The sequence below is a fragment of the Balearica regulorum genome, chromosome Z (genome assembly GCF_011004875.1).
Source record: "Balearica regulorum gibbericeps isolate bBalReg1 chromosome Z, bBalReg1.pri, whole genome shotgun sequence".
NCBI lineage: Eukaryota > Metazoa > Chordata > Aves > Gruiformes > Gruidae > Balearica > Balearica regulorum.
The window spans coordinates 40667125-40681049 of record NC_046220.1 but is presented as its reverse complement, the minus strand read 5'-3'; the positions used below and the strand labels follow the sequence as shown (position 1 = coordinate 40681049).

Here is a 13925-nt window from a genome sequence, read left to right as displayed (position 1 = left end):
GGCAGGCAGGCGGGCGGCCGGGGGCTGCAGCCCACCTCAGCCGTGCAGGGCTGCCGCAGGCCCGGAGCCCTCTGCGCCGGGACCTGGGCCGCTGCAGCATGCCGGGTCCAGACTGGGCTTCAAAGGAACGCTCACGGGCTTGTCAAACGCTAAAAAAAAGCTCTAAATAATTGGCTTTGCGTGGTTAACGTGTGTCACGTTTCAGCAGGGAGGGAAAATAAACACCTTCGTGCTCTAGGACAAGTCAGGGTGACGGGATTGCAGAAACGAGGAAGAACCCAAGTATTTAACAATTTCCAAACAGCACACGCCAAACTTGAAAATTAAACCAAGTTTTTATTCAAAGCTTCTATTAAAATGACAGCGCATCCACTCTTCTGCTGTTAACTCATGCCAAACTACAACTTAATCTTACGAAGCACTGAACACTTCCAAGATTTCTTATACGTAATTCCTTAATAAAACAAAAAGCAGTCTTCAACATCTCAATTATCTTTTTTACTTGGTATTTTACCCAAAACTTGTCACAACACAAAACCGCTTCACCTGTCTCAATTTTGTGTACAGCCAAGTACAATTCAGTGTACTTGTCATACTTGAAGGAATATTCTGTGAATTGCCCAAAGCATTACAGCTGACTAAGGGGAAAAAAATAAAGTTAAAAAAAATTCAGTCCTAATGAAGTTATGACTCCAGTCTGCATCTGGCTGGTAAGTACACAGTCTTGTACCCTGCGAAATACTGCTCAGGAGCAATTATGAGTTATGACTCCTAAGTACAGTAGATTTACACTCAGGGCTCATTCTGGGATCAGGCTATTAGCATGCAAACAACTGAACAGTCAAAAGTATGTAACTTATTTGAGAAACTCCAAACAGACGCTGAAATTACAAGTTTTACATAGGCTTAGAAGCCTAGAATGACTACAGCGTTTTATATTTTTAAGCCTAAAAGACTTAAACCAGAAACAAATTACCCTGATGTCACCTAAGTTTAGGAGCTGAAAGCAAAAGTTAAACCGTATCACTGGTGCAAAATTATTTACATTCAATGAAAGTTTGTTGTTTTTTTTTTTTTAAATTATTCAATTACTCTTTAGTTAAGTGCATCAATATATGTTTTAAACTGAGTTAATGAGATTTTCAACCACAATAGGTTATCAATTATCAGAGAGCATAATCCAAGAGTTGCAGTTTCTGGTGTAAAGTCATGCTACTTTTCTGGAACAGCTGTATGCATCTGGTCAGTCTATACCAAGGAATTGATAAAATGATTTCTTCCTCTTGTTTAAGGAAGAGGGGAAAGTGCTTTCCCTTCTCATCTGAATTTCCTGACCTTTAATGAGAGGAAGGAGTTAAATCAAGCAGGTTGGTAGCTATGAATTATTTATATCCCCTGAATCAGTAGCTTAATATAAAAAACCCAAAACCCCACCACACAACAAAAAGTCCAATCTGAAACAGTTTTGTTAGCATATTAGGAATCTCTAGTTGCCTTCAAAGCAAAACATGGAAAAAGATCACCATGAGACAATGCTATTTGAAAGAATACGACATTCACAAAGTGACAAGATACCCTGCTAAACATTTCACGTCAGCATCCGAGTTCTAGGCAGCGTTCTGTAACTTCTATTATTTGGGAAATACATGAAATCACACTGTTAACTATCTTTGGAAGCCTATTTTCTAGTTGTATAGTGACTAGTTTTCTGCAGTGTTTAATTGATAGCTGTGCTACAGTTAGTGAACGCAAAATTGGCATGTTATCCTGAAGTAAAGCAATAAGGTGGCTTTATGCACAGAAAATACGGAGGCTTCTATTTCCTAGTAATCATATAAAAGCAATACTTTAAAACTTAGTGTTCGCTAATCTAAAATGGTTTACTACAAATCCATACCACCCTGTAAATACCCCCTTTATGAACAAAATCAAGTGCCAAATCACTACAGGGTCCAGAAATATCTGAAAAAAATATTACCAATTGTTTACCTTTGTCTAGACTTTGCAAGACTAACCATTTCCAGATAAACTCCACAATGTGCAAAAGTTCCTAACATCACATATTAGGAATAACAAGTGCTACCAAGAGATTCTGCTGAAATCAAATCAGAAAACATAAAACAGCAGTCAAGCCTCATACCTTGAGCAGTCACAGTGAAGATCCTGAACGATCTTACAGTTTCCTGCATGAAGCAGTTTCTTCCCCTCTGCAAGTTGAGATAACTAAGCTTTGCCTTCTGCCTCAGTGATACTAGGTAAAGATACACTGACATTAGAAAAACACGGTTTCATTGCTGCTTAATAATATCTTCAGACCTACCAGTTAATATAAATTTGCTTAAATAATCAGATAAATACTTTTATTTTTGCCAGCCTTCTTTGGCCACATGTACCATCCTGCTAATCGTGAACACTTTGTTCAGAAAGTGCTTCTTACGAAACCTGCTTCAAATGAATGAGTTAACCTTGCAAAATCTAGCTTCCCACAATACGTAAATTTGTCAACCCTGCATTATGCAGTCCCGTATTTACAAAATACTTAAGAAACTTTACATCTGTCTTTTACCTTAGAAAAAGTGCAATTCTCTCACCCCATGTTATGGGGCAACAACATTCTTCATAAATTCTACAGAATAGCAGCCTATGATAAGCAAATAAGGTGCTTAGCTTATGCCCATGATCTAACTGGTTAAGTACCACCAGGAAGTACATTTTGTATAGGCAGACTGTTCCTATCTACTGTCGCAGCGGTGCCACAGCTAGGTTTGCAAGCTCGATGAGAGCCAATGCGCCATGCATGCGTTCCCGCTGTTCCTGGAGGCGGCGGTGGCAAGCAGCTGAATGAGCGCTGTTTTTCTCTTCATCATCCTCTTCATCAGATTGAAGATATTCCATTGGGTCTTGTTGTTCTTGATCTGTTTTCTGGATTGCTTTAGTTTTCAAAGCTGGAGCACGCTGTTCTCTAGTCTCCCAGTACCTACAAAATCAAATGTGGGGAATGCTTTTAAAATACGTACAACTGACTCGCACACCAACAATTCAAAGCTGGCAAAAACCTCCCACGCACTTGCTTGCATCCAACTAAGCACTGCATTTGGCTTTATCTTTCAGCCCTTATATGGTAGTATGCAAGCTGTCAGAAACCTCCTTTATTCAGTATTTTAAGTGTAGAGTGCCCAAGTGAACATCTGTGACAGATTTCTCCTCTGTGGTGTTCCCTGCAGGCTTTCTCCCTAGGCATACACAATTGTTGTCCCTCATACAGATGCAAATTCAGCAAAACTGTAGCATTAACTAACAAGGTATTACCAGGTGTTGATAAAGCAAAAAGAAGCACTTAAACAGAGAACAACAACAAAAAAAAAAAGCTAAGAAAAATCTTCATGAGGAACTTTGTCTTGACCAGGAGCTTGCACTTTAAGGAAAGGCAAGGCCAGGCTGATTTGTACTGGAGGAACAGCTGGTTTTGGTTTATTGGTGGAATTTTTTTTGCCCCTAAACAATAGAATACTTTCTCAGACCACCCTTATAAGTATTTAGGGAAAAACGACACCATGAGGGAACTTACTTTGCCAGCCACTCAGCCACAGCTTTATTGTCAGCCGTCTGCTTCTTATTCAGCCTGTCTGTGAGTTCTTCCCTCTTCAGTCGGGCATATGGATGTTTGGGGCAATGACGGTTTGCATGCGTGAATCTGCTTAAACAGCCTTAAAAAGCACAAAACAATGAAGTACACATTACAGTAAGCAGCCAACAATGAATAAGCATAACATCTGTGGGATGAAGATGCTGCTGACTCCAGCCTTCCTCACTCACATAACCCTAGGTTTGGTTGAAAACATCAAGCTCCAGTTGCAAGGTTCATAACATGCCCCATCGTTTTATACATTAGTATCAACTGACAGAATTACTGATGAATAACATGTGCAATCCCTACATACGTATTTGCACAACTATGCAGATTCTGCATGGCTCCTCCCTTCCCTAGAAGCTCCTCCAAAATTAAAATCCAAAGCTTTTATGGATCTTTGCCACGTGAACGTGCATACATTTCCAATACTAGACTGACCCTAGTTCTGAAAGCTGCAAATTGTTCTCTGATGGCTCACCATTCTCTGAGCAGACGAAAGGTTTTTCCCCTGTGTGGAGACGCTGGTGAGTTTTGAGCTGCCCACTCTGAACAAAGGCTTTTCCACAATCTGGGTAGTCACACAAATAGGGCCTTTCACCTTAAAAATAATGACAGAACAGATTTATCAAAGCTGAATGTAAAAAAAAAAATCCAGTGGTGGTCCCTGGCTTGAGACTTACACAAGCAAGCTCTTCTTTTATGCACTCAGACGCTTGCACCTATATAAAAAGTCCTGGTGTACCAAATAGTAGAGACTGACTTTTACCCCAAACAGATCTTTACTTTGAAGTACATGCTCAATGCTACTGGATAATACAATTATTTCCAGAGGGGGAAAAAAAACAACAAACAACCAAAATTGTATTTTTCCTTGTTATATTTTCTGATTTAAGACTCTTGCACAGCACTACATAAGCTTTGTCCCATGAAACTATGCACCTATAGAGCAAGAAATATATGAAGTAAAATGAGTAAATGGACAAGCAGTGTAATTCAAGTTGTAACCACATAATTATCCTTGACATAGCCTGAACTAGGGCAAAATAACTGAAGTCAACAGTATAGTAACATACTAACTTGTAGAAGTATCTCATTAGGGAAGACTATTTGATACAAATTGTAATGGATAAAATGAGGTCACAAGAGAAACTTATTCCAGACTTAAGCCAAGAAGGTTTTCTTAGGCCAGTTGTCAAGGCAGGCTTCCCTATGCAAATTGCAATGAGAAGAACAGAGATAGCAGCTGTTTCCTCTGTCATATGATGACTGCGTACAACTACACAAAGGCATGCCATGCCACCGCTCTTCAGGAAGGATGACAAAATGAGGGTGATGCTGACTTGTTAAGTCAGAGGAGTATCACCAGGGTAAGCTCTGCTCAGTTAAGTAGTTCACACAAATTCAACACCTAATACAACCGAGTGACATAAAAGATCTTTTGACCAAAGAGCATGAGGAAACTGCTGTTTAGTATTAGTATCTAGATTAGTCTTAGTGACTTGAGTTAGAAAAAGAGACCACGGGAGACAAGGTTTTGTTTTTTCTGGGGACTTGTTTGTTTGGGCATTTGGGGGCAGGGGGAGGGGGGGAGTGTTGGTGGTTGTGTCTGTATTGTGAGCTACATTAGTTTACACTTTACTGAAAATACATAGTTCTGTTGGAACACGAAGGAAAAAAAAAAAGTATTTGCTTGGTTTAAATAAACAACATCTCCTGTTCAGTTCAAGCTTAGCTGGGTATTGAGTGATTTGATCCTACATTTTAACTTTAACTTCTACATACAGTTCAGTAAATTAGCATGACCACCTCCACCCCAGAAAATGAATTCTAGGGGGTAGGAGAGATAAGTAGATGTTCATTTTAAGCATTTGAACTCTTTTCTCAACATTTAAGCTATACTTCTAGGCTGTTACACTACCTAAGTTACCAGACACTTTTTAAGTTACTGTCTCCTCTTACAGCTAAGCTAAATTTCAGCTGCTGCGAGAAAAACACACCAGCAAGAAGAAGACAAGTCACAGAGAAGAGGCAGTCAGAATAAAAAGCACTACCACATGCAGAGCACCAAGCTCAAGAAAAGCTCTCCCTTGCTACAAAGTAAGCCTGTGACAGCAGCAGATAAAATATTTACATAGTTTGCCTATACAATTATAGCCCAAATTGCTGCTACACTTTCCCATGACAAACACAGTTACAAAGACTTTGATTGCACTTATAAGCATTGGAAGAAAAACATGATTAATTTAACAGCGACAATAAAATATTAACAGGTCGAGTTTGTTGGGGTTTTTTTTTTTTGTGGTTTGTGTTGGTTTTGTTTTTTTTTAAATCCTCCTCCGCTGCTTCCTAAGCTGCTCCCACCAGCTATTCACACCTTCCCTTTACTCACCGGTATGAGTTCGTTTGTGGGCCTGCAGTGATTTCTCTCGCGGAAAGACCCTGTTGCAGATATTGCAGCGTATTCTGCTGGAAGAGTGCTCTCCTTCATTGATCAGGTCACGGACAGTGTCTGCTCTTGGACGGCCACGTCTTATCCCATCCTGCATTGGAATAATTACAGAACTGAAATTCCGTACGTTCCCACCTCCGCAGCTCGGCCAAAAAACACAGCTTTCCCTGCAGTGATTTTTAAGTCACGGGTGTGACCGAGTAGCGGTGCCGCGACAGCTTTATCCATTCAGCCGTTAACCGAACCAGAGCGTGACAAGCCCTTACCTAACTCGCTCCTAACAGCTAGGCTACGACGTGCAGGTGGGGAAACGCCAGGCACCGCCAGCGCTCTGACGCTCACTGAAATGGGGAGGAACTGACAAAATAGAAGACAACTTCTTTTGGGAAGGCGGGGGGGAAGGGAAGCTTTTTTTTTTTTTTTTTTTTGCACTCCGCCCCGCCGGCACCGCCCCGCCTGCAGGCGGGTCCCGGCTCCCCGCCCCACCCCCCCCCCGCAGCACTGTGCCGGGGCGCGCGCGCTGCTGCCGGAAATGACTTCACTTTAAATCTCCGGGCGTAGGCGGGGGAGGGGTGCGCGGCGCGGAGTCACCCTCTAACTCAGCCGCCCGCCCTGCCGCAGCGCTGCCCGCAGCCGCCGCCCGCCCCGGCCCCGCACTCACCTTCAGGTGCGGGTGCCTGCCGCGGCCGCCCGGGCTCCCCGACTCCTCTTCGTCCCCGGCGGGGGCTCTGCCCGCTCCCCCGCGGGGCGGCGGGACGGCCGAGAGGGCGGCGGTGCCGCCGGGGCTGAGGGTCACGTTGTGGGCGTTCTCGCCCCAGCGCCAGGGGTAGACCATGAAGTCGCTGAAGCCGGGGCTGGTGGGGACGGGAGGGGCGGGCGCCGGCTCCTCGCCGCCCCCCCACGAGGAGGGTTTGATCGGGGTGGTTTTGATAACGGAAACCAGGACGCGCTTCGGGGAGTCCTGGCAAAAAATTACCGAGGGTCCCGGCAGCAGCCGCTCCGCCATCGCCGGCTCCTCTCGGGCACCGGCGCGGGAAGGCGGGTGAGGGAGCGGGGCGCCCCGCGGCGGCTCAGCCCCGCTGTCCGAGCCCGCGTCCCGGGACGGGGTGGGGGGTGGGGGGGGGCGGGGTGCGCGGCGGCACAAAGTTCGCGCCGCTGTCGCCGCCCGGGCCCGCCTCAGCCGCTCATCGCCGGGGACGGCGGCTCCCGACGGGGTCTCGATGCCTCCCTCCCCCTCCGCGGCCACCCCGAGGCAGACCCGCAAAGTCAGCGGTGGGTCCCGGCCATAGCAACGGCCGACGTCAAGCAGCCGCAGACCTCCCCGCACCTTTCCGAAGTGGCGCCAAGCCGCGCTGGCAGCCCCGGTCCCGCCGATGCCCGAGGAGGAGCCGCCGCGACCCCTCCGCGCCCACAGCCCAGGCCGAGCCCTAGCTTTTCCCGCGTTACATTTCGCGCCTGGGCGTAACCAATCACCCAACCCAGCACCAGCGTCACAGAGCGGCTGTTCCCGCCGACCAACCGCTAGGCGAAGAAGTCAGCGGCCCCGCCCCGGAGGCGGGGTCCGAACGGGACGCGGCTTCGTTTCTGCCGTCCTATTGGACAGACGGCCGGATCACGGGCGGAATTCGAAACTGTGTGGACTCGCGGGCCGCTGGCGTCGCTCCGCCCTGTCGCGGCTCCCTGCCTCGGAGGAGACGCTGATTGGCCCGCCGCCGCGGCGGGGGGTGAGGGGGGTGGGAGCAGGCGGGGCTGACGCGCCCGGGCACGCTTGGCGCGCGCTGGCTGTGGTCGGGCTGCCTGGACCAATCGCCGCGGCAGCGCGAGTCACGTGCGCAGTTTAAAGGGGCCGCGTCGCGGGGCAGCGTTGCCCGCCACGGCGATGGGGCGCCCTCTGTGGCGGCTTCACTTTTATGCGGCGGGGGAAAAGCCCTTCCACTGCTGCGCGTCTGCCCTCAGCCACGGGGAGAGCTGTGAGCTCACTTGCCGGCAGAGAGGGTTACCCCGTGAGGTGCCGCCGCCGTGACCGCGGCGTTCGTGGGTGCTGTGGAGACGACGACGACGGCGGCGGCGGCGGCAGCAGCGGCAGCGGCACGGCCGTTACGGCGGTTTGCGGGGCGCTGGCGGGGGCGCGTGAAGAGATGCCCCTCCCAGCAGCGCCCCCCCGCGGCGGTAAGCGGCGCGCGGCCGGAGCTGCGCGCCCCCGCGGACGCGAGCAGCCGGCAGCCCGGCCGGGCGGAGGTCCTGCCGCGCGCGGGGCTGTCCCGCCAGGCGGACCGGCCGGTGCCGCCGCCGGGTTGCTGTAGAGCGACAGGCGCCGAGCGGAGGAGTGTAAGAAGCGGATAGGCGGTGTGCCAAACAGCGGCGGGGGCTGCCCCGGGCCGAAGCCGCCTCACCGGTTCCCGCGGGCCGCTAGTCAGAAGTTTTAGGAGTTTTTTTCCGGCAGGTGGTATTAAAAGTTTGTGCAGGTTAACGCTTTTAGTATATTACTGTTTGAGGGGCAGGTTTGGTACTTTCTGGTTTGTTTTTGTTTTCCTCCCAACCCAACAGCTGTTCAGGTGTTTCTACTGCGATTACTAAAACGGTATCTAGATTTCCAGCCTACGTCCTTTGAAACCTAGACCGAGTGTAGCTCTGCAGCCTGACAGCACAGACTGCTGCATGCAGGGAGGCTGCAGGTCCGCTTGGGTGCCAGCCTTCCACGGCCACAATAAATTGGGATTTGTGTCAGCTGTAACCCATCTGTGTGAGCAAGAGGTATGTGGCTGATCTGCGAAAGATTTGGTGGTAGCGAGGAATGATTTGGAAATACGGTGGCATACGCAGATCCGGCTTTAGCTGGTAAAAACACATTCATTTTTAAATCTGCAAGTAGCCACAGTGCCTCATTTACTGAATCTTTTGGAAATGTGGTTACCTGAAACTAAAAGGCTTTAGCTTTATCAGATACAGCAGTACTTCACTTATTTTATGCTGGTTTTCTGCATTTTTTAAGCAGTAGGTCTCTCTGTTCTAAAGCAGGAGCGCATTTCCTGGCGCTTGCTGCAGGCCTTTCATGCTGAAGCTAACTAGTCACGTTATGTTAACGTGCTACATTTACCTCACTGCCTTACCGTCACAGCAAGTTTTACTGACTAGTTATAGGTTGCAAAATAAGTAACTCACATTTCTTACACTGATAGCTAAATTTTGAGAGCACAGAGAAGCCATGAAGCTGTAAACACAGTCCCCTGTTCTGCTTTGTTCACTGCAGTTTGTGTGCTGTAGGCTGCTGCCTTGCAAGAGTGTTAGCAACCATCACTGCTGACAGGAACAGGAAAGTGCAGGGGAGAGCAAATTTGCAGTGTATGACTAGTAATCAACTCTACTCTGGATAACGGGAAATTCCTACCAGTTCTTCTAACATAGAAACTGTACTACTGGACTGCAGTAGTCAGTGTCCATCCAGAGATAGGCAGCCCTTTCATTGTGAATTACAGTTCAGTTTGTCACAACTATCCTTTTAAACTAACTTAAAAAAACCCTAATTTTTGCTTAGGTAACTTCTTGTTCATAGTGATGATACCTCAGCTTCTCAAACTCGGTTTTCTGTGTCAGAGTACTGCCACTACTGTGCCAGGTCAGCCTATGCTTACCAGGCCAGAAAAAAAAACTCTACAGCCTGTTAACTTTTGTTTCCAAAATGAGCAAACAGGTTTCCGCACGCTTAGATCTGACCCACTGAAAAAGCTTTGGCCCTAAAAATAACCCCCGGAAGAAAGTTCTGGTAAGAGAACAATATTGTAGAGCAGTAGTAGTACAGAAAGATATGTTAAAATCTATTTGGGGGAAAAAAAAAAAAAATTACTCCTGTTAAAATAATTGCATCCCAAAACCAAACTGTAAATACCCTTCATAACTTTCCAAAACTACAGGACTGATGCTTCGAGAAGTACATGTAGCTGCTGAGGAACTCCAGAGACAGAATTAATGGTATAATTTGGTACATAAAATTGTAGCTATTGTGAATGGTGCAATGCACTGTGAGTAACTGAATATCTCCATATTTATCCTACGCCGCCTCAGTGTACACACTAAATTTCGTAGTGACATGCAAGGGCCTGGCAGCAGATTAACTTCTTTACATGGATCTTGTAAATTTTTCTAATGCCAAATAGTAGATCTTTGTTAATGGAGGCAGCACAAGAGAAGGAAGAGGTGAGCTCATGCCACTTCTGATATTTTAACTGCTCTGAACAGTAGTGTTTCATGTAGTAATAACAATGACCAAAAAGAAAGAAGTGACCTCTCTGTCAGATCCTGCTGCTGGAAGAGGAAACATGCACACAATGCTCGTGGCCTGAAGGGCTTAAAACAGACGGCTTTTCGGTACATACAGTCATATGTATTAAACCAATAGTTCATGTAACATTATGTAAAAACAGTTCTAAAGTAATCATCTGAGCTACAGCATCTTAATATTAAATATGGTTGCTCTTGATAGTATTTGGATGCTATGCTACTATTCTAATGTTTAAAAGCAGTAATATTTCAGTGTTAGTGTAGAAACAAGAAAAAGTTCTCTCTGAGAGGTAAAGGACCAAGATAATAAAATATTATACAACCTACAATTAGATCAAATCCTACTTATCGTTACAACAAAGCATACCTTTCATTACATACAACATAATACAGAAATAGTGACAGGCTAGGGAGAACGAATTTGACAGAAAACAAGGAAAAAGTACCTGTGTTCTGTCTGACTAGTTAGACTCAAGAAGGATGTCACAATTCAGGAGTTTGAGGATAATAAACTCTTTCAGAAAGAAAAAGTGGAACAACTAATTCTCTGACATTGGTAAATGCTGTATTTCTCGAAGTGAAACAGAACACAAGTACATGATAGATGAAGAGGAAAGAATGTACTTTGTCTCTCTGAAGCATGCTTCAACCATTTCTGGTAATACTCCAATGTTCAGACCAGAAAATTTCGAGACAGTGATGGCCTTTGGGTAGATAATAGCAAATACTTGTCTGCACTGCAAGTAACTTTGTTGGAATATAGTTTTGTATAATAACTTAGCAATAGTCATAATATCTTTTATCTACGTGTTTATTATTACATTGTCCAAGTTTTGCTTTATATCAAATCAACATATCAGGACAACAAAATTGGTACGTTGATAGCTCACTTGAGGGTAGCTACTGAATGTTCCAGAGGGAAGGGAACAGAATGAGGTAAGTGTGCCCATAACAAAGATAAATGCCCATAACAAAGGTAAATTCCCATATCTTCCTGTGAAGGTGATGGAAGAATAGTAGTTACCATAAGCCAGTCTGTCTTCAGCTTTTTACTGCTCAGCTTAAAACTTCGTGTAGTCGATTGAGTTCAGTAGAATTACGTTGCTGGAAAATGTATGTGATGGCTAGATCCACTAAGTGACGCAGTGTTACCCTCTCTACCTGTTCAGGTGCCCAGCCCCAGAACGGGACCTTGAGCCCTGTGGTGGGTTCAGGATGTTTCTGCTCCAGGCCGGGGGAGATTTAGGTGCTAGAGAATGAGATTCGCGTCTGGGGATGAGAGAGTGGCTGTAGGAAAGGTGAGGAACAGGATGCCCCTCGCCGGTGATTAAATGCTTAGGTGTAAAGGTCAGAGGAACATCAGCCTCCATTCGCAATTCTCGGTCTCCTGTAATTAGCCACCTTTGTCCTTAAAAAAAAAAAAAAAAAAATGAAGCGAGGAGTCTTTTGGTAAAGATGCCATATTCCATATCTTTACCTGCTTGGGAAGCTTGTGTAGGGCTGCTGTGCTGTTGTGTGTGTGTGAAACATCCACTTGCGGAGAGAACCTGGATGGAGGAGCAACTTTGGCAGGCAGCCCTCATCTGGACTGAAATAAAATGAGTAATCGGGCATGCTCAGCACTGCAAATGTGAGATTCAGGCTTTGCGTGCAAATATGTAATTGTACCGAATCCATCACTGTTACTTATTCAGTGTAAAAAATCCAGGCAGGACGTGTCAACTGTAAAATTCAGGTTTTCTTTGTGTTTGTGTAAGTATGTAATCTGAGAATCACACATCGTGACTGCACATCGTGAAAAGCTGCAAATGAAGAGATTACAGATTACTTTAATTGACCATGCAAGACTTTTAATCAGTGTGGGGTTTGAAACCTGTATTACAAAAATTGTATTTTGATTGATAGAGTATCAGAAAATGAAGAACTTTTTGTAAAGGTTTACATTCATTTTAGAAAACAAAGTTATACAAAGACTATGTTTATAACTAGTGCTATTTTTGGCTATCGTGGTGGAATCTTTCTGAGAAGTTACACTCTTTGTCTCTCTTGAAACTTCAGGAAAACAAAGCCAGATTCCACAAAACACCAAATCTCTAATCATACTGCTGAAGTATTTGTGAATTGCTCGTATTTGTCCCTCTCCAAAGATTCTAGGACCTTCAAAATGCCTATTAAAGCTGCAAGCACATTGTCTCTACAGTCGGTAACGACACCCTTTTGTCTGCCATCTTTCATGTACAGCATAACTTCAAGAGGCTTTGATTCAAGCTTGTAGAAAGTTTTAAATAAAAATAATGTTTCAAAAATTTCTAAAAAGCTTTCCGGATACATTTTTTGGTGAGGAAATCTAATGTGGATACTGCAATTGATATCAAATGACTTCACAGAGGCCTGCAAAAGATTTGGCTTTTTTTGTTGTTGATGTGTTGCAGTAATGTGATGGTGTTAATGTGTGTCTCCAGACTAAACCAGAAAGTAGCTTTCCAATTCCTTATTTTCACTGAAAATACTTACAGTTTCATCTTTCTACAAAATAAAGCAACTTTTCAGAGGCAAGCATAGTTGATCTAGATAAACATCTCATTCAGTATTTTATTACTGTATGATATTAATGGAAATATCTTCAGAATTTTTAATTTTGTTGTTAATTAAGGCTATTTTTTGCAATTTAAGAACTGTGCAGAAATACTGACAATATATTCTCTTTGCCGAGTTAGAATTCCCTGCTTCACTTTGAAGCATGTCAGAGCCCAAGAGGTCCGACTTGACTACCAGGATTTTGTAAAGCTGTTTGTGAGCAGGTAATAGCCCCAACTTAGCTGCTGTCATTATTTCCATTGATGCAAAACTGTTTGCGATGTCTCGAATGAGGACGAAGCTAGAAAGGGCACAGCCTAATGACATTAGTTTTGTTTCGTACCAAGTGTGCCCGGCACTAGTGGGTCTACGTGAAAGCTAGGGGAGACGCAGTGATTACGTTCAGGGGTTGGAGTAACGTGTGCACCGCGTTTTGTTTTACGCCTGCACCTACCTGCACCCCGAAACGGAGGGGGGCGGCCGCTGTTACGCTGCCAGCGCTGCCTCTAACCCCGCTTTTTGAAGCACATCAGGGAGTCTGGTTTAGTTTGGCGGTCCCGCCTTAAGGATAAGATTAATTTCAAGGCAAGGTGGGATGTACGGTGAAGTTACCGTAATAGATGAAGCGTTAGTTTCCCACGAGCGATGAGAGTAAAAGCGTAGCCTCATGGCAGAAATGACGACTGCAGCTGGCATTCTTTCGGCGATCGCGTCTGAAGGGCTGAGGTGGTTACAGCCCGTGTTAGGCGTTACTGCATGGGGGAGACGGGGGGTGTTTTGTCTGTGCAGTCGCCGGTCCCCCCTAAACGAACTCTGTTGAGTCTCCGGGAGCGTCGCTGCGCGTAGTTACAAACCGCAGAGATAGCAGAAGGACTCGCAGCTCGCTCCAGGCTGTGACCCACACGGCCCGCACCGACGGTCTGGCATCGCGGAGGCTCGGGGACGGCCGGGGAGCTCCGTCCGCGGGTTTTGCTGAACGCAACGGCTCTA

General features: G+C 45.7%; 1 protein-coding gene across 1 annotated transcript; it reads right to left on the bottom strand.

Annotated features, from left to right (window-relative positions):
- Positions 1-316: 316 nt before the first annotated feature.
- On the bottom strand, positions 317-7536 carry ZNF367 (zinc finger protein 367). The gene is made up of 5 exons (XM_075740972.1): positions 6742-7536; positions 6021-6171; positions 4110-4229; positions 3569-3707; positions 317-2977 (listed from the first exon to the last, which is right to left on the bottom strand). The coding sequence occupies exons 1-5, from the start codon at positions 7084-7086 to the stop codon at positions 2737-2739; spliced, it is 996 nt and encodes a 331-aa protein (XP_075597087.1). The 5' UTR covers positions 7087-7536; the 3' UTR covers positions 317-2736.
- Between the last annotated feature and the right edge of the window lie 6389 nt (positions 7537-13925).

Excerpts from the sequence above, each read along its gene's own strand:
- ZNF367 (XM_075740972.1), bottom strand. The coding sequence starts at position 7,086 with ATGGCGGAGCGGCTGCTGCCGGGACCCTCGGTAATTTTTTGCCAGGAC. Across the intron at positions 4,230-6,020 it reads CCACAAACGAACTCATACCG|GTGAAAGGCCCTATTTGTGT; the intron begins GTGAGTAAAGGG and ends ATTATTTTTAAG. Across the intron at positions 2,978-3,568 it reads GTGGCTGAGTGGCTGGCAAA|GTACTGGGAGACTAGAGAAC; the intron begins GTAAGTTCCCTC and ends TTGATTTTGTAG.